The sequence below is a fragment of the Lithobates pipiens genome, unplaced genomic scaffold (assembly GCF_037356315.1).
Source record: "Lithobates pipiens isolate NorthernLeopardFrog02 unplaced genomic scaffold, aLitPip1_a1.2 Scaffold_18, whole genome shotgun sequence".
NCBI classification, from domain to species: domain Eukaryota; kingdom Metazoa; phylum Chordata; class Amphibia; order Anura; family Ranidae; genus Lithobates; species Lithobates pipiens.
In genome coordinates, this window is record NW_027507758.1 from 10471423 (window position 1) to 10496678 (window position 25256).

Here is a 25256-nt window from a genome sequence, read left to right on the forward strand (position 1 = left end):
GGCCAATCCGATTGGATCTCCTTTCATAGAATCAGGTGACAGGTTTCAGGACCCGCTTCCGGATTGGCTGGGAGGAGAATCAGTGTGACAATAGCGAAGCCCACCCAGTTGTGACAATAGCGAATGAATATTCGCTATTGTCACAACTGGGTGGGCTTCGGGTGCAGTGCTCTGCACTCCGAGCCCACCCTTTTTTTTTTTTTTTTTTTAAGCCTATTAGAGCCTCTGGTTAAAAAAAAAAAAAAAAAGACCCCCGATTGGAATCCATGCTTCCGGCACCCCACATGTAGATCAGGGGGCCGGACGCAAGGATGAGGGGGCGGCGCCCATAATGGATGGGCCGCCACTGCTCCTCTCCTCTTCTCGCATCTGCAGTCCTCTTGTGGTTGGGTAAAGTCTGCAGCAGTGTCGGCGTTCCCTCCTCTCTCTATAGCCAAGGCCGGCAGCTGCCATCTCTCGAAGGACCGCCAGCTGGGGGGTTCAGCTGCAATCAGCTCTCTGCATAGGCCACATTCAACACAGTGATGTCACTGCTACTTACAGTGAGGGGGAAAAAAGTATGTGACCCCCCTGCTGATTTTGTACGTTTGCCCCACTGACAAAGAAACGATCCGTCTATAATTTTAATGGTCGGTTTATTATAACAGTGAGAGACAGAATAACGACAAAAATATCCAGAAAAAAACGCATTTCAAAAGAGCTATAAATTAATTTGCATTTTAATGAGTGAAATAAGTATTTGACCCCTTTCGCAAAACATGACTTAGTACTTGGTGGCAAAACCCTTGTTGGCGATCACAGAGGTCAGACGTTTCTTGTAGTCGTCCACCAGGTTTTCACACATCTCAGGAGGGATTTTGTCCCGCTCCTCTTTGCAGATCCTCTCGAAGTCATTAAGGTTTTGAGGTTGACCTGACCTTCAGCTCCCTCCACATATTTTCTATGGGATTAAGGTCTGGAGACTGGCTAGGCCACTCCAGGACCTTAACCACTTGCCGACCAGCGCACGACGATGTGCGTCCTATTTTTTGAAGAGGGATATCTCGGTAACGGCGGCAGCTGCTGCCACAACCGAGATATCCATCTCTTCAGGCGCCGGTCGGCTGTACGATAACGGTGGTCTCCCCGGCGGATTCGCCGCGAGATCACCGCTATCGACGGCGGGAGAGGTGCCACTGCCCTCCCGCACCTTCCGCCGCTTACCGGAGCCGTCGGTAGCGGCGGAGGCGATCGGGTCCTTTCGCTAGCTGGGTATGGAGATGAGTGAGGCTAAGATGGCCCCCCCACTCGTCTCTATACCATAGGAGGGCGGAAGCAACGTCAAAACGTCACTTCCGCCCATACCTCTTAAAGGTATATTTTTTTTAAATGTCTTTTTTTTTTATTTATTTTTTTTTTTTTTTGCATTTTAGTCCAAATATTAGATCTGAGGACTTTTTGACCCCCCCAGATCTCATATTTAAGAGGACCTGTCATGCTTTTTTCTATTACAAGGGATGTTTACATTCCTTGTAATAGGAATAAAAGTGATACATTTTTTTTTTTTTTAAACCGTGTAAAAAAAAAAAAAAAAAAAAAAGGTTTTTAAAAACACCCCGTCACGACGAGCTTGTGCACAGAAGCGAGCGCATACGTGAGTAGCGCCCGCATATGAAAACGGTGGTCAAACCACACATGTGAGATATCACCGCGATCGGTAGAGCGAGAGCAATAATTCTAGCCCTACACCTCCTCTGTCACGCAAAAAATGCAACCTGTCGAATTTTTTTAAATGTCGCTTATGGATATTTTTGAGGCTAAAAGTTTGACGCCATTCCACGAGCGGATGCAATTTTGAAGCGTGACATGTTGGGTATCAATTAACTCGGCGTACCATTATCTTTCACAATATAAAAAATAATTGGGCTAATTTTACTGTTGTCTTATTTTTTTATTCAAAAAAGTGAATTTTTTCCAAAAAAAGTGCGCTTGTAAGACCGCTGCGCAAATACGGTGTAAAAAAAGTATTTCAATGACCGCCATTTTATTCTCTAGGGTGTTGGAAAAAAAACAATATAAAATGTTTGGGGGTTCTAAGTAATTTTCTAGCAAAAAAAAAAACTGTTCTGCGTCTTCTTGAGCCAATCCTTTGTTGCCTTGGCCGTGTGTTTTGGGTCATTGTCATGCTGGAATACCCATCCACAGCCCATTGTCAATGCCCTGGCTGAGGGAAGGAGGTTCTCACCCAAGATCTGATGGTACATGGGCCCCGTCCATCGTCCCTTAGATGCAGTGAAGTTGTCCTGTCCCCTTAGCAGAAAAACACCCCCAAAGCGTAATGTTTCCCCCTCCATGTTTGATGGTGGAGATGGTTTTCTTGGGGTCATAGGCAGCATTCCTCCTCCTCCAAACACGGCAAGTTGAGTTGATGCCAAAGAGCTTGATTTTGGTCTCATCTGACCACAACACTTTCACCCAGTTCGCCTCGGAATCATTCAGATGTTCATTAGCAGACTTCAGACGGCCCTGTACATGTGATTTCTTCAGCAGGGGGACCTTGTGGGCGCTGCAGGATTTCAGTCCCTCACAGTTTAGTGTGTTACCAATTGTTTTCTTGGTGACTATGGTCCCAGCTGAGATCATTGACAAGATCCTCCTGTGTAGTTCTGGGCGGATTCCTCACCGTTCTCCTCATCACTGAAACTCCACCAGGTGAGATCTTCCATGGAGCCCCAGACCGAGGGAGATTGATAGTTATTTTGTGTTTCTTCCATTTGTTAATAATCACACCAACTGTTGTCGCCTCTCAGCAAACTGCTTGGCGATGGTCTTGTAGCCCATTCCAGCCTTGTGTAGCTCCACAATCTTGTCCCCGACATCCTTGGACAGCTCTTTGGTCTTGGCCATGGTGGAGAGATTGGAATCTAATTGATTGCTTCTGTGGACAGGTAACAAGCTGAGATTAGGAGCACTCCCTTTAAGAGAGTGCTCCTCATCTCAGCTTCTTACCTGTATAGAAGACACCTGGGAGCCAGAAATTTTGCTGATTGATAGGGGATCAAATAATTCTTTCACTCATTAAAATGCAAATCAATTTATAACTTTTTTTAAATGCTTTTTTTCTGGATATTTTTGTTGTTCTGTCTCTCTTGCTCTTAAAATAAACCGACCAATAAAATTATAGACGGATCGTTTCTTTGTCAGTGGGGCGAACGTACAAAATCCGCAGTCGATCAAATACATTTTTCCCTCACTGTATACAAGGTAATATTGCACTTGGCACACTCAAAGTAGATATTCATCTTTACAATACAGTTTAGGTGTCATTGGTATAAATATATAAAAGGAAAATAAGTCGGTACATTTTATTTTGTTGTATTTGTGTCTTCCTGCAGCCCAGCTCCGGAAACTGGAAGGCCTGAAAAGCATCGCCATTACCACAAACGGGATTAACCTGGCCCGACAGCTGCCCCGGCTGAAGGACGCGGGACTGGACGTGGTGAACATCAGTCTGGACACCTTGGTGCCGGCCAAGTTCGAGTTCATTGTGAGGAGGAAAGGTGGGTACCTCTGATCTTCCTTGGAAGGCGGGGGAGGGGGGGGCACGCTCTACGTCACTCTGCTCTCTCCTATGAGTTTGTTCCTTATCGGCATATTAGTACTGCAGCACATATACTGTATTTGGCTCCTTGTGCTGCTTCTCCCTCATTCCATCTGAGCTTTGCTGTATAGGGACTTCAAAAGGTTGAGCTCAAGTCAAATTGAGATATAGTTACTGTTTGCTTCAATTCCCCTTTTCTTTTCTATATGGCTGCATTCTCAGTGATGTCATCAGTCTCTAGTGAATGGATAGGCTACATTCTCAGTGAGGTCACTGCTCTCTAGAGATTGGATAGGCTGCATTTTTAGTGATGTCACCGGTTTCTAGTGAATGGATAGGCTGCATTCTCTGTGATGTCACCGGTCTCTAGTGACTGGATAGGCTGCATTCTCGGTGATGTCATCGGTCTCTAGTGAATGGATAGGCTGCAATTTCAGTGAGGTCACTGGTCTCTAGTGAATAGATAGGCTGCATTCTCAGTGATGTCACCGCTCTCTAGTGATTGGATAGGCTGCATTCTCAGTGATGTCACCGCTCTCTAGTGATTGGATAGGCTGCATTCTCAGTGATGTCACCGCTCTCTAGTGATTGGATAGGCTGCATTCTCAGTGATGTCACCGCTCTCTAGTGAATGGATAGGCTGCAATTTCAGTGAGGTCACTGGTCTCTAGTGAATAGATAGGCTGCATTCTCAGTGATGTCACCGCTCTCTAGTGATTGGATAGGCTGCATTCTCAGTGATGTCACCGCTCTCTAGTGATTGGATAGGCTGCATTCTCAGTGATGTCACCGCTCTCTAGTGATTGGATAGGCTGCATTCTCAGTGATGTCACCGCTCTCTAGTGACTGGATAGGCTGCATTCTCAGTGATGTCATCGCTCTCTAGTGAATAAATTTGTGATTTGTCTCCTTTTATAACCAACTACCTAACATTCTGTCTTCTCCTCCCTGCAGGGTTCCATAAAGTCATGGAGGGGATCAGCCGTGCGGTGGAGCTGGGATACAACCCTGTTAAGGTGAGGGACACCTGGGTTAATGATAATCAGGCTACTACGCCACAGTCAGTTGCAGGGCGGCCCCATAAAACTGTATTAGTTGTGTTTTGTGACGGCGCCACCAACCGAAAGCGGCATGCTGTTTAAGTAGTTTTGCCGTGTCTTGTGTATTGCCGTGAGCAGCAGTATGTTGGCGTTTAGGTAAGTGGTTGGGGGACAGTTAAAGCGCAGTTCAATCACTTGGTTTTACTAACTTGTCCCCGCCTCGGCTCCACATGTAAACTAAGATTTATGGTACTGCAAACGTGACACCCTCTGTGGTTCCAGGACTCTCCTACTCCTCTGAGTTGCCACGGGACCAGTAAATGATGTCCCCAATCTGCTGTGAAACCAGTGAACCTGGAATTGTGCTCGGCTATGAGCGCTTCCAGTTTTGGAGCTGTCAAAATCCAGACGTAAAAGCCAGATAACAGCCGGTCAAGCACAGTCCTTGGCTCACAGTACTCTTGGTCTGGGCTGCACTCACACATCCTTACATAAGTGCCAATGAATGACCTCACCAGGCCGTAGGATTTAATATATGTATCAGGGCCAGACACAGAGTTTTTTTTTTTTTGGGACTGATTGATGGACTGTCTCTCCCCTTTCTGTCCGATCCTCCAGGTGAACTGTGTGGTGATGCGCGGCCTGAATGAGGACGAGCTGCTGGATTTTGTAGCGTTGACAGAGAAGCAGCCACTGGAGGTGCGCTTCATAGAATACATGCCCTTTGATGGTAAGTCACCCTGAGCCGAACTGTCTGTGCCACCGTAACCGCCAGCTGAGTCAGCTGTTTTCTCCATGAATCTTACCGAACACCGGTGGATAACATTGGGGGTGTGTGTGTGTTTTTTATTTTTATTTTTCTGGCAGCCCCACCCACCATCATTCAGGCTTAGGCCCCCTGGGAATTGAAGTAGAGTTGTAAAGTATCGAAACCAGGCAGAACTTAAGCAATGCAGGTTTATTAACAGCTGATAACATACAGGTTTATGTTCAAAGTATTACAAGATACAGGTCTAATCTATACTGTTTCTTACAATGCAAGCATATTAGATATAGGTATTCTTATTCCCTAACCAAATTGAAACAATTCTGGTTCAATTGTTCTCACCTTGAACCAGAATGGGTATTTTCTGCCAATTCTTGGGAACCCGTCACCTGATAGGGACCAGTCGATCGACCAGTGGTCCGGTCCCCTCAGAGTTCTGGGTTCCAGCTCGACACCTGAGACCACACTCTAGAACAAGTTAAGAAGTCTTCTCTGACTCGTACGAGGAGACAAGTTTCGGACAGATATTTGCCCATTGGTTCTGACCTCTATAACCCTTGCAATAGGGCAGCATACACAGAGTTCAGCCTTGAGAGCTCCTATCTGACTTGTCTGACTAACAATTGTAGAGCTTGCATTTATATACCCTTTTTACGAGTCTTATCATAATCATCTCTCCTACATGTGATTGGTCGCTAAGATCTATGTCAATGTAACCAACCATAAATCTGACACCTGTTCTACAACCAGATAAACTTAATTACTCCCAGAATTCCTATATGTTCATTAAAATGACTTATAACTGCTTTGTCCAATTAAAGACACCTGTGTAGAAACAATCTGGCACCCAGCTGTGTTAAATCCAACCCTCCTTATCTTTATAAGATTTAGCTAAGTTCAAGAATTACAGATTTACGACTTTGAGAGAATGAACTTTCAATAACCCCACCAGATGTGATATGTGTCGCTGCATAATCCTATATGTAAAAGTACTGAAGTACTGTATCACCTACAATATGTGTATGTATGTATGTGTGTGTGTGTGTGTGTGTGTGTGTGTGTATATATATATATATATATATATATATATATATATATATATATATATACGCAAAGCCAATTATTCAATATTGTCTAATTATTAACATACATATATATACATATATACTTCCTTATTCAATGTATTTTAACAGTTTTAATGAGGGCTCAAGCAGACCTTTGTTTGACCCTGTTCAACTTAATTTAATGTTCTGTACATTACTTTCCCGTATTCCACCTAATTATTTTAACCACCTGTTTTTCTTATCTTTGACGGTGCTTATCTTATCGGCTATATTTCACTTCTGTCAAAAGTTCTCTCTTCTTCTAATTAGTAACTAAAAATTAACTATCCTATCTCTGTGATTTATATGCATTTCAAAACTCTACACAATTCTATATAACTTGAATGTGTTCTAATGAACTTTCACCCAGTAAACTATCTTATAAAAAAATATCAGAAAGAAGCAGAGAGGTCATCTAAAGTTCAACATTTAAAAATGAAGACGTTCTCTATATTTTAGAATAACATAGTGTACGTTAATGAAATGTAATAACTATTGCTTTACTATCGAATAATAATATTGATAAGATCACTACCATATAATAATAATAATAATAATAATATTATTAACAATAAAATATATGCAAATCAATATGAATAATATGAAATACATTGGCTAATATGAGATTCTACAACAGAATCCCCCATCTCATATCGCAGGAGGCTGCAGGAGTCTATTCCATAAAATAGCCGAGGGGGGAGGGCAGCCTTCTCTTTGAGCCCAGAAGAGGCAGCCAGCTGAAGAGGACCGAGATGGTGGCATGGGACACAGGCACAGATTGGCCAATGCTGGACCCATTGGGCAAGGAGGGTTGTCCAGCTTGGCAGCTTTTTACACCTCATTGTGAACCGGTTTTCCTCCCCTATCCAAAAGGGAGTCCATTCACAGAACGGTCCGGTGGGGGACCAGGCTGCCTGAACCCAGAAGAGGCAGCTGGCTGAAGAGGACCAAGATGGTGGCATGGGACACAGACTGGGCCAGGGATAGTTGTTCCAGTTTGGCATAGTTGGCCTCATTTACATCTCATTGTGAACCATTTTTTCCTCCCTGGTCCAAAAGGTGGACAGTTACCATCTGCCTTGACACATTCAATGGTATCTGGATTAGGGCAACCAAGTTACCCCAATGAGTCCAGACACCAGAATATGTTCCCAGCACTCATTAGAACCGAGGAATCCTCACGATGAGCAACAGCTTCAAAATTACTGAGGTCTACTTGAATGTGACCAACTACTACAAGCTGTAATTCCTTACTGTGCGTTGTGGAAGTTTCTTCATTAATAATGGTCTCCTTTTTTCGACAGGCAACAAGTGGAACTTTAAGAAGATGATGAGCTACCAGGAAATGTTGGACAGCATCCGGCAGAGGTGGCCGGAACTGGAAAAACTGCCCACCGAAACGTCCAGCACTTCCAAGGTATAGAATATTGGTTGGGTATTGCAGATGTTCTGTTTGAGGCTGGGTTCACACTATTTTGCGAATTGGAATTGCTCGCTTGCCACCCCCCCTCCCCATCCTGTCCTCCAGGCTGAATGCTCGGATAAGGGTCTGGTATGGATTTTGGGGGGACCCCACACCAATTTTTTATTTTGGTGTGGAGTTCCTCTTAAAATCCATACCAGACCCGAAGGGCCTGGTATAGACTGGGGGGGGGGATTTTTATCTATATTGCCGAGAGTCGGCAATGCATTACAACTGCGAGCAATTTTAAATGACACTTTTTTCCTTTAGTAATGTCATTGTGCTGCGGCACTGTAATACACATCATAAGCAGACTAAGGGGACTCCCAGGCATGATATTTAAAGAGGGAGTCCAGCATTTTAAAGTCAGCAGCTACAAATACTGCAGCTGCTGACTTTTTTAATAAATGGGCACTTACCTTTCCTGGAGTCCAGCGATGTTGGCAGCCGAGGTCAAGCAATCGCTCGGCTCTCGGCTGCTGCCGGCGCCATTCTCGGTGAGGGAATCAGGAAGTGAAGCGTTGCGGCTTCACTTCCCGGTTCGCTACTGCGCATGCACGAGCCGCGTGGCGCAATGGGAATGGTCCGCGCTGTCTTTGGGACCTGTGTATGTCCCAGCAGACAGCGCAGCGGGACAGGAAGAGGCATAGACTCCCGTGGGAGTCTATGCCTGGAAGTGGGTGCAAATACCTGTCTTAGACAGATATCTGCACCCCCTTCCCCCCTGAAAGGTGCCAAATGTGACACCGGAAAAGCGGAGGTTCAATTTTTGGGTGAACCTCCGCTTTAAAGGAATATTTCATTTTTATTGTTTTCACTTTTTAAGCATTCTTAAAATTGCTGCTCCTGGGAAATTTTTTTTTTTTTGCATTGATACATGTCCCCAGGGGCAGGACCCGGGTCCCCAAACACTTTTTTTTTTATGGCAATAACTTGCATATAATTAGCACTTTTTTCATTTTTCATGTTAGTGTCCCATAGACTTTAATAGGGTCCACATGTTCGCACACATTTATTACCTGTTCGCATGTTTTGGTGCAAACCGAACCGGGGGAGGGGTATTCGGCCCATCCCTAATTTTCACAGATACATAAATTTACATTTTTATTTCTGAATTTTATATTTTCTCCTGTAATTCCATGACCAGGTCTGATCCTTCTCCGCCTGAATTTTTCAGTTGCCAGAAGCTGCCATGCTGGATCTTGGTGGCACCTATGGCTAATCCCATGTCCCCTGGATGTCAGAGTGACTTGTGCCACCAATGTTTGCTGGCTCTGATGTATTTTAGATGGAGAAGGGTATTGTGGTGCTGGATTAGAAATGATTTTTCTTTTATTCTGTATGAAGTGTGCTTGGTCTGGTGGGGCAAGTCCATATGGGAGGAGGAGTTGATAAAATGGAAGTATATCTATCTGACATTCATTTCATTGTAGCCATCTTCTTCCCTTACTAGCTCTATCGGGTGCCCAATTTCCAGGGGCAGATTGGCTTCATCACATCCATGTCTGAACATTTCTGTGGCTCCTGTAACCGGCTGAGGATCACAGCAGATGGAAACCTGAAGGTACAGAGAAGATACGATACTCCTGGTCTTGTATGGTCAGAACAGAAGTCATCCCATTGCCAAGTCCTGTCCAGCTCACGTACATTCTATGGGCCCTATTCAGGTTTTAAATTGAAGCATTGAATGGCCCTCTTAGTAGACCTTCACTCCCAATGTACAGCTATCCTTCAAAAGTTTGCTTTCAGCTAGTAGGATTCTCTGGTGGAGAAGACCGGTCATCCCCACCTATGTTTTGTGAGTTGGGTGATGGTCTCTTCAACACCTACAGCACTTGTAGTGTGATTTCATCAGCTAAGCCTGGACCAAATGGATATTTCTTGTCTCTACCCAGTTCTGCCCACAGCTAGCCTTTGAACCAAATGGGTGTTCCCCTGTCTCTGACCAACTTCACCCACAGCTGGTCCCTGAACCAAATGGGTGTTAACCTGTGTCTGCCCAGCTTAACCCACAGCTGGTTCCTGAACCAAATGAGTGTTCTCTGTCTCTGCCCGCAACTGGTCCCTGAATCAAATGGGTGTTCTCTGTCTCTGCCCGCAACTGGTCCCTGAATCAAATGGGTGTTCCCTGTCCCTGCCCAGCTTCACCCACAGCTGGCCTCTGATCCAAATGGGTGTTCCCGTTTCTGCCCAGCTCTTGCACTACAGGCCCATGAACCAAATGGGTGTTCCCTTCTCAACCCAGCTTCACCCACAGCTGGCATCTGAACCAAATGGGTGTTCCCCTGTATCTGCCCCAGCTCTGCCCACTGAAGGCCCCTGAACCTAATGTACCCCTGTCTCTGCCCCCCCCCCCACTCTCAACATTGGGAGGCTGCTTGTCCCCATGTTGATGGGGACAAGGGCCTCTTCCCCACAACCCTGGCCGGTGGTTGTGGGGGTCTGCGGGTGGAGGGGCTTATCGGAATCTGGAAGCCCCCTTTAACAAGAGGGGCCCCCTAGAACCCCCCACCTATGTGAATGGGTATAGGGTATTGTATTGTGCTGATTGTACTCATTCACCAAAAAAGTGTAAAAAATCAATTTAAAAAAGACAGTTTTGACAATTCCTTAGTTTTTTTTCCAGGGTGGTGGCATTCCTCGTGATTGACACTGGATTTACTTTGGGGGAAATTGTTTTTGTTTATTAAAAATAAAAGAAAAATGTTTTTTTTCCCCCCAAAGTAAATCCAGCGTCAATCACGAGGAATGCCGCCACCCTGAAAAAAAAAAAAAAGAGCTCTATACCTGACACAGTACTTAAATAAGGGGTGAGGCGACCCGGTGACATCACTGGGTGACACTTACCCCCCCCAGGACATAATCGATCCAGCATGTCCCATTTATTTTATTTATTTTGGCATGGGATTCCCCTTAAGTTTTGGAGGGGACCCCCACACTGGCAATTTATTCTTTGGTTTACATTCAGCTTTCAGCAGGGAACCCGGCTTAAACCTCTGATTCTGCAGTCCAGCCCCATGAACCTCTTTCTAGTTTTGTAGGCATGCTTTGCAGCCCTCTCGAGGCTGGGGCTCTGGAGATCTGTGATGGGTGGAGGACACTTGGTTTTCCTAGTAGCAGCATTTGAGGTGCTTTATGGGCAGCCCAATTCCAACCATCAAGATCTCATTGTGAATCCCCAACCCCATCCAACCCTTCAACCCAACCCAACCCAACCCAACCCTCCAACCCTCCAACCCAACCCCATCCAACCCTCCAACCCTCCAACCCAACCCCATCCAACCCTCCAACCCAACCCCATCCAACCCTCCAACCCAACCCCATCCAACCCTCCAACCCAACCCAATCCAACCCTCCAACCCAACCCAACAGCACAGATCCCTTTACTGACCTGGTAAAGTATCCAGAAGACCACTTTAAAAGTTCACATAACATTTCTCTCATTTGGGGAGTCCAGAACCTTTTGTGGGCCCCATTCCCCCTTATCTATACCTACCATACTGGAAATCTGGCCAGTTACGTTACCAATAGGCAATCTATTCCCATGTGCATCGTGTTCTGTATAGTGACCTGTGCCCCCCACTCTGGTGTCCTCTCCCAGGTCTGTCTATTTGGGAATGCTGAAGTGTCTCTCAGGGATTTGCTGCGGTCGGAGTCCAGCGAGGAGGAGCTTATTCAGACCATCGGAGCTGCAGTGGGCAGGAAAAAGAAACAGCACGCAGGTAAGTGTCCGGGTTCTCTGCTGGCCTTGTGTTTTTATGATGTGAACTCTTTGCACCCACTTGAAAGAGCCAACTCAGTTTTTTTTGTTTTGTTTTTTGCAAAAGGGTGCAGCAGGTTTGAAAAGCTGCTCAGGCTGCAATTCCCACCTCCTCTCCAGCGCTGCTAACTGCAGTACCTCTTCTCCACCACTAGGTGTCTTCAGTGTTGAATGACACCCAGCATTACTCAGCACAGAACAGGAGGACACATTGGGGATGATTTACTAAAAGTAGGAGAGTGCAAAATCTGGTGCATAGAAAACCAATTGGCTTCCATGTTTTTTTTTTTTGTCAAAGTTTAATTGAACAAGTTGAAGTTAGAAGCTGATTGGCTCCCATGCACAGCTGCACCAGATTTTGCACTCTCCCGTTTTAGCAAATCAACCCCTGTGTGAGTACAGGGTGCCATGGACCTGATCTCTGAGTGGGCATCACCATGGTACCCTCTACTCATACACCGTAAGGATGACATCAGCATGTGGGGAGGGGCTACATAAACAAATAGACGAGAAGGCGCATGCTCCTAGTGCATTACTAAAAACATTTATTAGCGATAAAAACTGCAACAAATGAATACTCACAAAGTAGCAACTGGTAAAAGCCAATTACATCATAGGGGTGTCGAGCTGACACATTTCGGGGGCGCACCCCCTTCCTTAAAGCTAGGCTGGGGGGAGGGGCAGCATGATGTGGCGGCAGTAAACACACAAAATCCAATTGCAGAAACAGAATTTTTATTACGGTTGACTTTAAATATCTCTCAACAAGTGGGATGACACAGGATGCACAGCGACGTGTAGTGGAGCAGGACTCTTAGAGTGCCGTCTGTCTTGAGGGGTGGAATGTGGCCTGGCCGGTCCGTGCCCAATTGGGGAGGTTTCCATGAGGGATGGGGTTGTCCCTATCCATACCTCTTCCTGCTGCCAATCACTATCTCTGTCAGACGGGTGACCTGTCCCTACGCTACCCACACGTGAAAATACGCACTGGGACCCAGTGCCTTAAATAGGTTCTGCCTGAACCAAGATGGCTGCCAGTCACATGGGGTGGCTGACCAGCTTTTCGTTGAGCATGATCCATGTCAGTTTATTTTTCAGAAGAGCTAAATCTACCACCGGTTTCTTCCAAGCGGTCGCAATAGTGATTTTCGCAGCGAGAAACATACCGTATATACTCGAGTATAGGCCGACCCGAATATAAGCCGAGGCCCCCAATTTACCCCCAAAAAAACTGGCAAACTTATTGACTCGTGTATAAGCCGAGGGTGAGACATGCCTGTCCATCCCTGTGTGTGTGTCCGTCCATCCCTGTGTGTCTGTCCATCCCTGTGTGTCCGTCCATCCCTGTGTGTCCGTCCATCCATCCCTGTGTGTGTGTGTGTCCATCCATCCATCCATCCCTGTGTGTGTGTGTCTCCATCCATCCATCCATCCATCCCTGTGTGTGTGTGTCTCCATCCATCCATCCATCCATCCCTGTGTGTGTGTGTCTCCATCCATCCATCCATCCATCCCTGTGTGTGTGTGTCTCCATCCATCCATCCATCCATCCCTGTGTGTGTGTGTCTCCATCCATCCATCCATCCATCCCTGTGTGTGTCTCCATCCATCCGTGTGTGTGTGTGTGTGTGTGTGTGTGTGTGTGTGTGTGTCCAGCCTACCTTTGTCCCGAGCCTCCGTCCCGTGCCTTGCCTCCTTGCCTCCGTCCCGTGCCGTGCCTTGCCTTGCATCCGTCCCGTGTCGTGCCTTGCCTTGCCCCCGTCCCGTCCCGTCCCGTCCCGTGCCGTGCCGTGCCTTGCCTCCGTCCCGTGCCCTCTTCGTCGGCGGCCATTGTAAAATTCAAAAGCTGCGCCGCCGCCTTCGCCTGTGATAGGCGGAACACTGAATTTCCCAGCAGCCTGTGTTCCGCCTATCACAGACGTCGTATCATCCTCGTCCGTAGTACGAGGATGATACGATGTCCGTGATAGGCGGAACACAGGCTGCTGGGAAATTCAGTGTTCCGCCTATCACAGGCGAAGGCGGAGCCGGAGGCGCGGCTTTTGAATAGAATGGCCGCTGTCTGTCTGCTCGACACGCTGATCGAGCGGGCAGACAGCGATGACTCGAGTATAAGCCGAGGGGGGCACTTTCAGCCTCAAAAAAGAGGCTGAAAATCTCGGCTTATACTCGAGTATATACGGTAAAATAGATTAAAGTCTGAACGTGTTTGGGAATATCAACAGGTTCGTTAAGAAGAGCCACCTTAGGATTTTTAACTATATTCACCATGGTCACAGAATAGATCAGGGAAGGAACTCTAATCCAAAACCAGCGAACCTTGGCACAGGTCCACCATGCGTGAAATATCGTACCAGTTTGACCACATTCCCGAAAACAGAGAGGAAGCTCCCCGGTACATTTTGGAGAGGCGGTCAAGTCACCACCTATAAAGTACCTTCTATCCTCCCTCCACCAGGGCTGTGTTCATGATACCCTTATATGTACGAGGAGACCACTTCCGCCAATCACTCAGATCAATCTCCTCCCCCAAGTCCCGCTCCCACACCGTAATTTTCCTTTCCTGGTGGACTCCGTGGCAGCCTACGTGTGGGTTAATCCCGCCCCCTCATACCTCATAGGACCCCACTCCCATAAATCTTTGTTCCGGGCCAGAGGCCGTGTTCCATAATTTTAGCCTACTCCAGCCACTGGGAGGGAACTCCTGCTTCCATGGAGTCCATCAGGAAAGGAAAATTACGGTAAGATTTGATGGGAAATTTTCAGTTTCCCTGACAGACTCCATGGTAACCTACGTGTGGGGAAATAACTAGCCATACACACTCCGCTGGACAAAAGAAAAGGTTGAATTAGTACCGTCAACAGACAGGATATGTAAACCAAAATTAACATAAGACAAAAAGGCCGGTTCTACGCAGTAGTGCGCCATGAACATGTTAATTGAACACCAAGAGACCGCCTTGCAAATCGCTTCTGGAGCCATGTTTTGGGAAGCCGCCCATGATTTCAACGCGCTATATATATTATTAAAATAATCTTTTTATTTTTATTTTTATATATATATATATATATATATATATATATATATATATATATATATATATATATATATATTATAATATTTGCGGGTTCTAATTCTCTATGACAAAACAAAATACTGATTGTTACATGTAAGCAAAAATGTTTAAAAATAAAAAACTAAAAAAGACTTTTAGCGGAAGTGGATATGTGAAGCCCGGTATGAAAACATTTGATATGTGATGGATCCGGGTCCTTTCATGTGTGCACTGACATTGTGTTTATTTACACGCAGGTATGTTCAACATATCGCAGATGAAGAACCGTCCGATGATCCTGATTGGTGGGTGACACGGCCTGTACGTATGGGGTGGGAGGGTCACCTTTTTTTTTTTTTTTGTGTGTGATTCGATCGCTCAGAGAGGTCACTTTTTCAGTTAATGCAGTTAATGTAAAGTGTTCTCTGGATGAGGTTGAAAGTGTGATGTCACCTCCTTACCTCTTCCTCATCCAATCAGAAAACGCTTTGCATTCATTGAGAAGGTGCAAGTTGTTCCCTGAATGATAAAGAGAGATTAGCTTTGCTCTAGAATTTTTAGACCTGTGCAATTCGTTACGTTCCAAATTCGTTTAGCGAATTTCGACAAATTTTGGAAAACGGCCGAATTAACAAAAACCCATTTTAACAAATTTTTTTCGGAATATTCAAAAATTCGGAAATTTGAGAATCTGAAATAACTATTTCAATTATAGGTATTGGAATTTCCTTTTTCGAATTTGGCTGTTGATGAACGTAAAGAAATCAAATGTATCCAAAGTTATGAATTACCTGAAATAACGAATGTCGTATCTAAACGAATGGAATGCAACACATTCATAATAATAAATAACAATAATAATCTTTTTATTGTTATTTATTATTAATTTTTTTCCATTCTATTCGTTTAGATGCGGCATTCAGAAATTCTAAAATACAAAAATCTGAATATTCAAAAGAATCTAAAATTCTAAAATAAGAATTAAATCCCGAAAATTCTAAATGACTATTAAATTATTGGCATTGGAATTTCCTTTCAAATTTGGCAGTTGGTGAACGTAACAAATGCGGATTTATTCCAAAGTTACGAATTATCTGAAATAACGAATGCTGCATCTAAACAAATGCAATGGATTGAATTAATAATAAATAATAATAAGTTTTTATTATTATTATGCATTTGTTACGTTCCATTTGTTTAGGCGCGTCATTCGATATTTCCAATAAATTCGTATTTGTTACGTTCACTAACAGCCAAATTTGAAAGGAAATTCCAATACCAATAATTGAATAGTTTATTAGTTAGTTATTTAGAATTTTTGGATTTTCTTTCTTGTATTCAGATTTTCTAATTTAGGAATTGTGATCATAATGAATGACGCGAATGAAAACAAACAAGTTTTTCGGCAATGCACATGGAATATAGAATGGCAAAACCTTTTTCTTTATTTATTTTTTTTATCTTTTCCCTTTTGAATAGAGAAATGAGAAGGTTATGTTATAACCCTTGTCAGGGTTTTTCTTTTCCTTTCTCCCATTAGGGAAACAAACCAGGAACTGAGGAAACAATCCCTCTAAAGTGAGGGAATCACCAGAACTTGTGTCCCCATTGGAAGATTTTCCCTCCTATTCCTGTTCTGGCGACTACCTAAAAATTCTAGGATTTCTTTTCACTTTCAGTGACGGCCGTCACCGGGACACATAGAGAGGGGTGAATCTCCCCAAAGCGGGGCACAGACAGCAATTAAAAAAAAAAAAAAAAACGGGACAGGGGTTCTAATCCCTCTCCACTCAATCCAAAACTAGAGGGAAAAAAAAGATTGCATTTTTTAGTTGTATTTAACCACTTGAGTCCACCGGCGTTTTTTTTTTTTTTTTCTCCTAGAATGTTTTTTTCATTTGAGGGATGTCTCCGTTCAGCTCATTATATATTGTAGTTTATCGGAATGTATTTTACATTCTTTTGTTTTATTTTTATTTTAGGAAACTGATAGGAATTTAATTTAATATTTTATTTAAAAAAAAAAAAACTTTTTCCAGTAATTTTTTTAATTTTTCCCAACACAATGTTCACGATTTTGTGCACCTCGTCAAACCCTTTAATCAGGTCTAACGAGATGCCTCTCTATTATTCACATCTGACGATTGTGCTCCAGAAAGATAACTGTTGCTCACTGTGGTCTGTTCCTTCAAGAGCACAGAGTCACTGGAACTGTTATGCCTACCATGCCCCGCCCCTCCTTCAGCCCGCCCCGCCCACACCCCCTCCTTCTGTCTATTCACAGAAGCCCTTGTATTATATGAACTCATTCACAAAATAAAAAGGCTTCTGTGAATGGGCAGCAGAGGAGTGTAGGGGGGCGGGCATAGCTGCTCTGTGTGGTTTTTCTCTCCTCTCTCACAGCCACAGTGTGTCCTCCCAGGAGTGCAATAATCCTGTCCCATATAAGTAATAGGGAGGAGTCCTGGAGGTGACATGCACCTAATTGGACTTGACTCATAGTGTGCCTGCACTATTTGCAAAGCTGCGGAATTCTTGGAATTTAGCTTTAAGAGGGAAGTTTGCCTTTTTTCGGAAAAAGGGTAAACCAATTTCAAATATCCTGGCTGCCCCTCTGGATCTCAATGCTGCTGTGATTCTCCCATGCTGTCTGTGTATTGGACTGTACATGGAGTACGTGGAGTGAGCATCCATCAAAATGATCTCATTGGTCAGTGCCAGGGCTTTTTTTTTTTTTTCCCTTTTGAGAACAGTTGCTGTACTAAACCCCCCCCCCAGAGTCACCCTTTGTCTCGGCCCCCTACCCACTTCCGAACGCGATCTTGTGCAGCCAGCAACAATAAATCCCCCCCAACAATAGTAAATCCCTCCCAGCAACAATGACCCCCAGCAACAATTGACCCCCAGCAACAACAATGGATCCCCCCCCCCCCCCCGGCAACAATAGACCTTCAGTATGACAATACAGTAGGTCTCCCAGCAGCCAACATCAACAGACCCTTCCCTCAATAGTAGATCCCTCCCAGCACCAATTGATCCCCACTGGCAACAATAGACCCCCAATATAGCAATGCAGTAGATCTCCCAGCAGCCAACATCAACTGACCCTTCCCTTAATAGTAAATCCTTCCCAGCAACCATTGACCCCCCCCCCCCCCCCGGTCAACAAAAGATTCCCACCAACAATGGATCGCCCCCTGGCAACAATAGACCCCCAATATAACCATACAGTAGCTCTCCCAGCAGCAGATCCTTCCCTCAATAGTAAATCTTCCCTAGCAACAATTGACCACCTATTAAGGGAAGGGTCTGCCGATGTTTGCTGCTGGGAGATCTACTGTATGGTTATATTGGGGGGTCTATTGTTGCCAGGGAGATCCATTGTTGAGGGGATCTATTGTTGCTGGTGCAGATCTTATGTTGTTTAGGGGTTAATGGTTGCTGGGAGGGATTTTGTGTTGAGGGAAGAGTCTGTTGATCTTGGCTACTGGGAGATCTACAGTACTGTTATATCGGGGGTCTATTTTTGCTGGGGGTAATCTATTGTTGGTGGGGATCTTGTTGATAGGGGGTCAATTGCCACTGGGAAGGATTTATTAATGAATGAATGATTTGTATAGCGCTACAAATGCGAACTGAATCGCCTCAAGGCGATTTTACTATCAACAAGATCCCCCCCCCCCCAAGAAAAAATAGACCCTCAATATAACAGTACTGTAGATCTCCCAGTAGCCAACATCAACAGACTCTTCGCTCAACACAAAATCCCTCCCAGCAACAATTAACCCCTAAACAACATAAGATCTGCACCAGCAACAATAGATCCCCTCAACAACAATGGATCTCCCTGGCAACAATAGACCCCCAATATAACCATACAGTAGATCTCCCAGCAGTCAACATCAACAGACCCTTCCCTCAACCAGAAATACCTCTTAGCAACATGAGATCCCCCACCAGCAACAACAAACTCCAGTAACAATACCGTAGATCTCTCAGCAGCCAGCAAAAATAGACCTCTCTCAAGAGTAGATCCCTCCAAGCAAAAATAGACCTCCCCAGCAACAAATGATCCCTCCCAGTGACAGTAGGTCCCCCCAACATTTGGCACCAGTAGACCCTCCAGCACCTCATTCAGTGCTGCAGGTGCCAGAACTGCGTTCCCCTGAAGGGAAGCCGTGGTCTGCGTGGCCATGTGCCCATGATGAACAATGAGAGGTGCCTCTCTGACTTGCATGGGTGCTCAACCTGCAGACCTCCAACTGTTGCAGAACTACAAGTCCCATCATGCCTCCGCCTTTGGGAGTCATGCTTGTGCCTGTCAGCCTTGCAAAGCCTCATGGGACTTGTAGTTCTGCAGCAGCTGAAGGGCCACTGGTTGAGCACCCATAAAGCGTCTTCTTCCGGCATGGCGTCTCAGAAGAAGGCGTCTCCATTATGATGGATACTCACTCCGGGGCCGTATATTGTGGTGCAAGATCAGTGGAATCGCGGCCACCATGTGGAGGGGTAGACGGGATATTTGAAGTTGGGTAACTTTTTTTTTCCTCCCGTGAAAAGGTGAACCTTTTCATTTCTACATCGTCTCGGTCAGTGTCTCTGCAGGCATGGAAGCCAAGGGGACCAATCAACTACCATTAAGAGGCGGCCTACCCATTATTGTGATGATGGTCTCCATTTCCAGTTATGCTCATAAGTTTACATACCCCGGCAGAATGTATGACTTCTTTGCCATTTTTCAGAGAATATGAATGATAAACACAAATACTTTTCTCTCACTCATGGTTAGTGTTTGGTTGAAGCCATTTATTATCAATCAACTGTGTTTACTCTTTTTAAATCATAATGTCAACAGAAACTCCCCAAATGACCCTGATCAAAAGTTTACATACCCCAGTGATTTTGACCTGATAACATTGCACACAAGTTCACACAAAGGGGTTTGAATGGCTACTAAAGGCAACCATCCTCGCCTGTGATCGGTTTGCTTGTAATTGGTGTATGTGTGTATAAAATGCGTTTTTGGACTCCTGACAGACCCTTGCATCTTTCATCCAGTGCTGCACTGACGTTTCTGGATTCTGAGTCATGGGGGAAAGCAAAAGAATTGTCAAAGGATCTGCAGGAAAAGGTAGTTGGACTGTATAAAACAGGAAAGGGATATAAAAAGATATCTAAGGAATTGAGAATGCCAATCGGCAGTGTTCAAACTCTAATCAACAAGTGGAAAATGAGCAGTTCTGTTGAAACCAAACCATGGTCAGGTAGACCAACTAAAATTTCAGCCACAACTGCCAGGAAAATTGTTCGGGACGCAAAAGAGAAACCCACAAATAACTTCAGGTGAAATACAGGACTCTCTGAAAAACATGTGGTGTGGCTGTTTCAAGATGCACAATAAGGGGGCACTTGAAGAAAGATGGGCTGCATGGTCGAGTCGCCAGAAGAAAGCCATTATTGGCCAAATGCCACAAAGTATCCGGCTTACAATACGCCAAACAGCACAGAGACAAACCTCAAACCTTCCGGCACAAAATCATTTGGAGTGATGAAAGTAAAATTGAGCTTTGTGGCCACAACCATAAACCATTCATTTGGAGAGGAGTCAACAAGGCCTATAATGAAAGGTCCACCATCCCTACTGTGAAACACGGAGGTGGATCGCTGATGCTTTGGGGGATGTGTGAGCTACAAAGTCACAGGAAACTTGATCAAAATTGATGGCGAGATGAATGCAGTGTGTTATCAAAAAATACTGCAGGAACATTTCATTCATCAGCCGGGAAGCTGCGCATGGATGTACTTGGACATTCCAACATGACAATGATCCAAAACACAAGGCCAAGTCCACCTGCCATTGGCTACAGTAGAATAATGTGAAGGTTCTGGAGTGGCCATCTCAGTCTCCTGACCTCAATATCATTGAGCCACTCTGGGGAGATCTCAAAACGTGCCGTTCATCCAAGACAGCCCAAGAATTTACAGGAACTGGAGGACTTTTTGCCAAGAGGAACGGGCAGCTTTACCATCTGAGAAGATAAAGAGCCTCATCCACAAATACTACAAAAGACTTCAAGCTGTCATTGATGTTAAAGGGGGTAATACACGGTATTAAGAACTGGGGTATGTAAACTTTTGATCAGGGTCATTTGGGTAGTTTCTGTTGCCATTATGATTTAAAAAGAGTAAACACATTTGATTAATAATAAATGTCTTCAGCCAAACACTAACCATGAGTGAAAGAAAAGTTGTTGTGTTATTTGTATTCTCTGAAAAATGGCCAAGAAATTAAATTCTGCCAGGGTATGCAAACTTATGAGCACAACTATATGTGAAACATCCACAAGGCTAGTTGATAGGCAGATAGCGTGTGATCTTTTGCCTAGGCTTTAAGTCACGTGAGGGTAGCCATTTTTTTTTTCCCATTCACGTTGATGCAATTGATAAAGTTGTTCTGCCCCCTATTGATCCACATGGGATTTGATGGATATGTAGCTGATTTGACCGTGTTTCTTGCAGATAATGGGAAGCTTCCGCAGAAAACGACGCAGGGACCTTTAAACAAGCAAATTAAAAGACTCTTTTCTAAAACTGGATCAAACACGCACACTATACTGTTGCGAAGTAATGGACGCTTCTACCTACCACTACCTGATTTTATAGAGACTAGACTGAAAATCCTGGTGCTTCCACTGCGGGGTTTCTGCAGCGACCCGAAAAACTTGAATCCTGACCCAACGTGCCTTAATAAACAGGAGTCTTCCTCTGAAACGACCACTGACCGCCAATCCGATACGCACAATCCCTCTTCGCGGGAAACCTCTGAACACTTGACGCACGTTGACCGAGAGGGGAAGGTTTTCATGGTGGACGTCGGGGCCAAATTAGACACGAGGCGCACGGCAGTTGCTACAGCTGTTGTCCGCCTGGGGCCAAAGCTCTTCCACATGGTCCAGGCCAACCAACTCAAGAAGGGCGACGTCCTCACCGTGGCGCACATTGCCGGCGTTCAGGGTGCAAAACTGACCAGTCAGCTCATCCCCCTTTGCCACAACATCCCCTTAAGCCAGGTCAACATTTCCTTCAAACTGGATGACGCTCGGTTTGCCGTGACGATCAGCGCCGAGTGTAGCACTTACGGTAAAACGGGTGTGGAGATGGAAGCACTGACCGCGGCCAGTGTGGCTGCTTTAACCATCTATGACATGTGCAAAGCCGTCACTCATGACATCGTCATTGGAGAAGTGAAGCTGGAGAGCAAAACCGGAGGGCAGAGAGGAGACTTCCACCGTCCACAAAAACCATTGAGTTAAAGGGCGTGACCCGTCAATATTCAAAATGGACATCTGTAGCCTAGGGCTTCTTGCATCTCTTGAAGGCTTCACTGCTGAGATCTCTTCGCCAGAGTTTACGGCTCCACCCATCACCAAGGCAGCCAACAAAGGGGTCTCATGCCTCCTTGTGCATTCATCATAATAATGATGCGCCAGACAAGAGCTACAGCCTTCACTGCTGCCTTTGGGAGGTGGTGGAGTTGGAAACTCTGTGGGGAAATATTTTGCAACTGGAGAAGTTGGAGAATCTGCTCTTTTTAATTTTTATCTGCCTGAGGCTTTCTACAGATCCAGTCACTGCTATGCTGATCTTAAAATGTGGTCATAATAATGTGTTACATGTTGTCATTGGTGCTATGTACATGCTTAATGCCCACTGGATAACATGTTTATATTGCTTTGGAATTATGTGACGTGTTATTCTTTTAAAGGTCACTCCAGCCAGAACTGATATTTCAGGATTTGGTGGACCTGATAGTTTCTTATACACTATATGGCCAAAGGGTTGTGGACACCGGACCATTGCACCTATATGGGCTTGTTGGAGCTCCTATTCCAAAACCATGGCCATCAATATGGAGTTGATCCCCCCTCCCCCCATGGCCATTAGACATGTGCAAAAGGAAAAAATTTGTTTAGTTTCATTTCGTTTTAATTCGTTAATTTCGTTTAGTTATATTCGTTAACTTCCTTAAATTCGTTTTCAGATTTCGTTTAGTTTTCTACCGAATTCGAAAAATCGGCCACTTTCGAAAATATTTCTACCGGAGTCGAAATGATTTCAACATGATTCGACATTATTTCAACCCTATTCGAAAATATTTTGTGATCCGAATTTAGGGCCATGTATCTCAAAGTCACTTGGTGCTAGAAACTCCAAATTTGGATATGTTATATTGCTATTGTGTTTGCATACCAAATTTGGGGTTTCTAGCTATAAGTGACCCCGAGATATGTGGCCCCAAAATCAGGTCGCAAAATGTAATTCTCTGCTGCAGAAAAGTGCTTGACATTTTGTGACCCGAATTTGGGGGCCATGTATCTCCGGGTCACTTGGAGCTAGAAACTCTAAATGTGGTATGCAAACACAATAGTACTAGCACTACAACATATCAAAATTTGGAGTTTCTAGCACCAAGTGACCCCGAGATACATGGCCCTAAAGTCGGGTCACAAAATATTTTCGAATAGGGTTGAAATAATGTCGAATCATGTTGAAATCATTTAGTACTTCGGCTCAAATACAATACAACACCCTTCTAACTCAGTTCTCAGGAATGTACTTTGCCAGTAATCCAACCTCCAGCAAAAAATGAATTAGCTGATTTGACTATAAGATTTACTTTGAGCTGACCTTTTGTTTCATTAGATCTTTAAAGAATTACTGAATCATGTCGAATTCATTCGTTATATTTCTTTCGTATTCGTTGTAATTCGTTATTTTTTTTATTTGGATGCATCCGAAAGATGCAAAATTCGGCCGAATTTCGATTCATTACAAAACGAATTGCACAAGCCTAATAGCCATTAATATGGAGTTCCCCTCTTTGTGGCTATAATATCCTCCACTCTTCAGTGAAGGCTTTCTACAAGATGCAAAGGGTGTCTGTGGGAATTTATACCATGTGTGAGGTCAGGTACTGATGTTGAAGGTGAAGACCTGGCTCATGATTGGTTTTCCAATAATTCACCTCATCCCTACTGAACCCAAAGGGCAAGCCAGATCTTCTTCCCCAACATCAATACCTAACTGCTTCTAAACACCTTTGGGATGAAGACCTGACTCGCCATTGGTGTTCCAATCTAAACGCCTTTTGGGATGGTAGGGTTGAGGTCAGGTACTGATGTTGGGGAGAAGACCTGACTCGCCATTGGTGTTCCAATCCATCCCAAGGGTGTGTAGTAGGGGTGAGGGGAGGGCTCTGTGCAGGGCATTAAAGTTCTTCCACACCAAACTGGTCAAACCATGTCTTTATGGAGCTTTGTAAATGTGCACAGTCAGGGTAGCCATCAGAAATGTTTGGGCCCCTTACACAGCTTTAGGGCCTGCCCCTTCATCAAACTGTTACAAGGTTGGAAGAGTACAATTGCCTACGATGTCTGATGTAGTATGAACACTACCCTTCTCTGAAGAAGTGTCCACATACCTTTGGCTCTATGATGTATTTCTATTGAGATTCCTGTGCTAAGTTCCTGGGTCTGCCTATTTTGAGGGGTTCTCCCCCCCCCCCCCCCCCCCCCATATCCCTGTACCGAGTTCCTGGCTCTGTACACCACCTATGTCCAGTATATCCCACCATCCCTCCTGTGGCCATGAGGGATCCTTGCCATTCTTGTGCCAAGTTTTCATTTGTTACACCTACTGTGCCACTTATAAGAGTTCCCACATCTCTGTACACCTGTCCATTATGAGGGTGGTTCTCTCCATCCCTGCACTTCATTTATGGGTCTGCACACCCATTGTCAATTATGAGGAGTTCCCACCCTCCCTGATAAATTTATACCGGAGGTGGGCAAACGCCAGCCCTCCAGCTGTTGTGGAATTACAAGTCACATAATGCCTCTTCTTCTGGAAGTGATGCTCTGAGTCTTGCAATGCCTCATGGAATTTTCAGTTCTGAAACAACTGAAGGGCAGATGTTTGACGCCCCATCTCCCCTCCCCCGGTTTATACTATCGAAAATGCAACAGGTTGATTTGGAATAACTTGAGGTAGACATGACAGGGACTTTTGTAGAAAGATCTTGCAGCGGAAGATGAAATTATATCATAAGCCAGATAGTGACTTGGGCCACCGTAAGCCGTTACTGAGATATCACTTTTGGTGGGACGCAGCTTTTAAAAAGGGGTGTCCACTTTTGAGTGACCTTTTTTAGGTTATTGGTTCATACATTACTACATATATTGTCTTTAGTCCCTTTATATCATCTATTTTTGTGTGGGGTTCTGAGATTGCCAACCTCTCTTCTGTACACAGTGAAGAGGACCTGTTGTATCTCTAATTAATAAAATTGAATTTTCTCACTTTTCCACCTGTCAGGTTAAAGCGACTCTTAGTTTAACCCTGGTCTGTAATGAGATGGGTCAATACCGTACCTGTCCCAGCACCTGCAGTGCTGATCTTTGCTTTCCAAAACGGTTGGACGCCATGCACA

At 44.7% G+C, this 25256-nt stretch overlaps 1 protein-coding gene across 2 annotated transcripts in view; it reads left to right on the forward strand.

Moving 5' to 3' along the window:
- The window catches only part of MOCS1 (molybdenum cofactor synthesis 1), a gene marked incomplete at its 5' end in the record, with an annotated part of 27656 nt that extends 2527 nt beyond the window's left edge, over positions 1–25129 (forward strand). Inside the window, 8 exon segments of one of the 2 annotated variants that reach the window (XM_077485378.1) lie at positions 3375–3539; positions 4535–4596; positions 5239–5350; positions 7794–7906; positions 9405–9515; positions 11553–11673; positions 15025–15072; positions 21287–25129. In XM_077485378.1, the coding sequence (XP_077341504.1) occupies positions 3375–3539; positions 4535–4596; positions 5239–5350; positions 7794–7906; positions 9405–9515; positions 11553–11673; positions 15025–15072; positions 21287–22080 (1526 nt within the window). 2 annotated transcript variants of the gene reach the window in all.
- Positions 25130–25256: the final 127 nt, after the last annotated feature.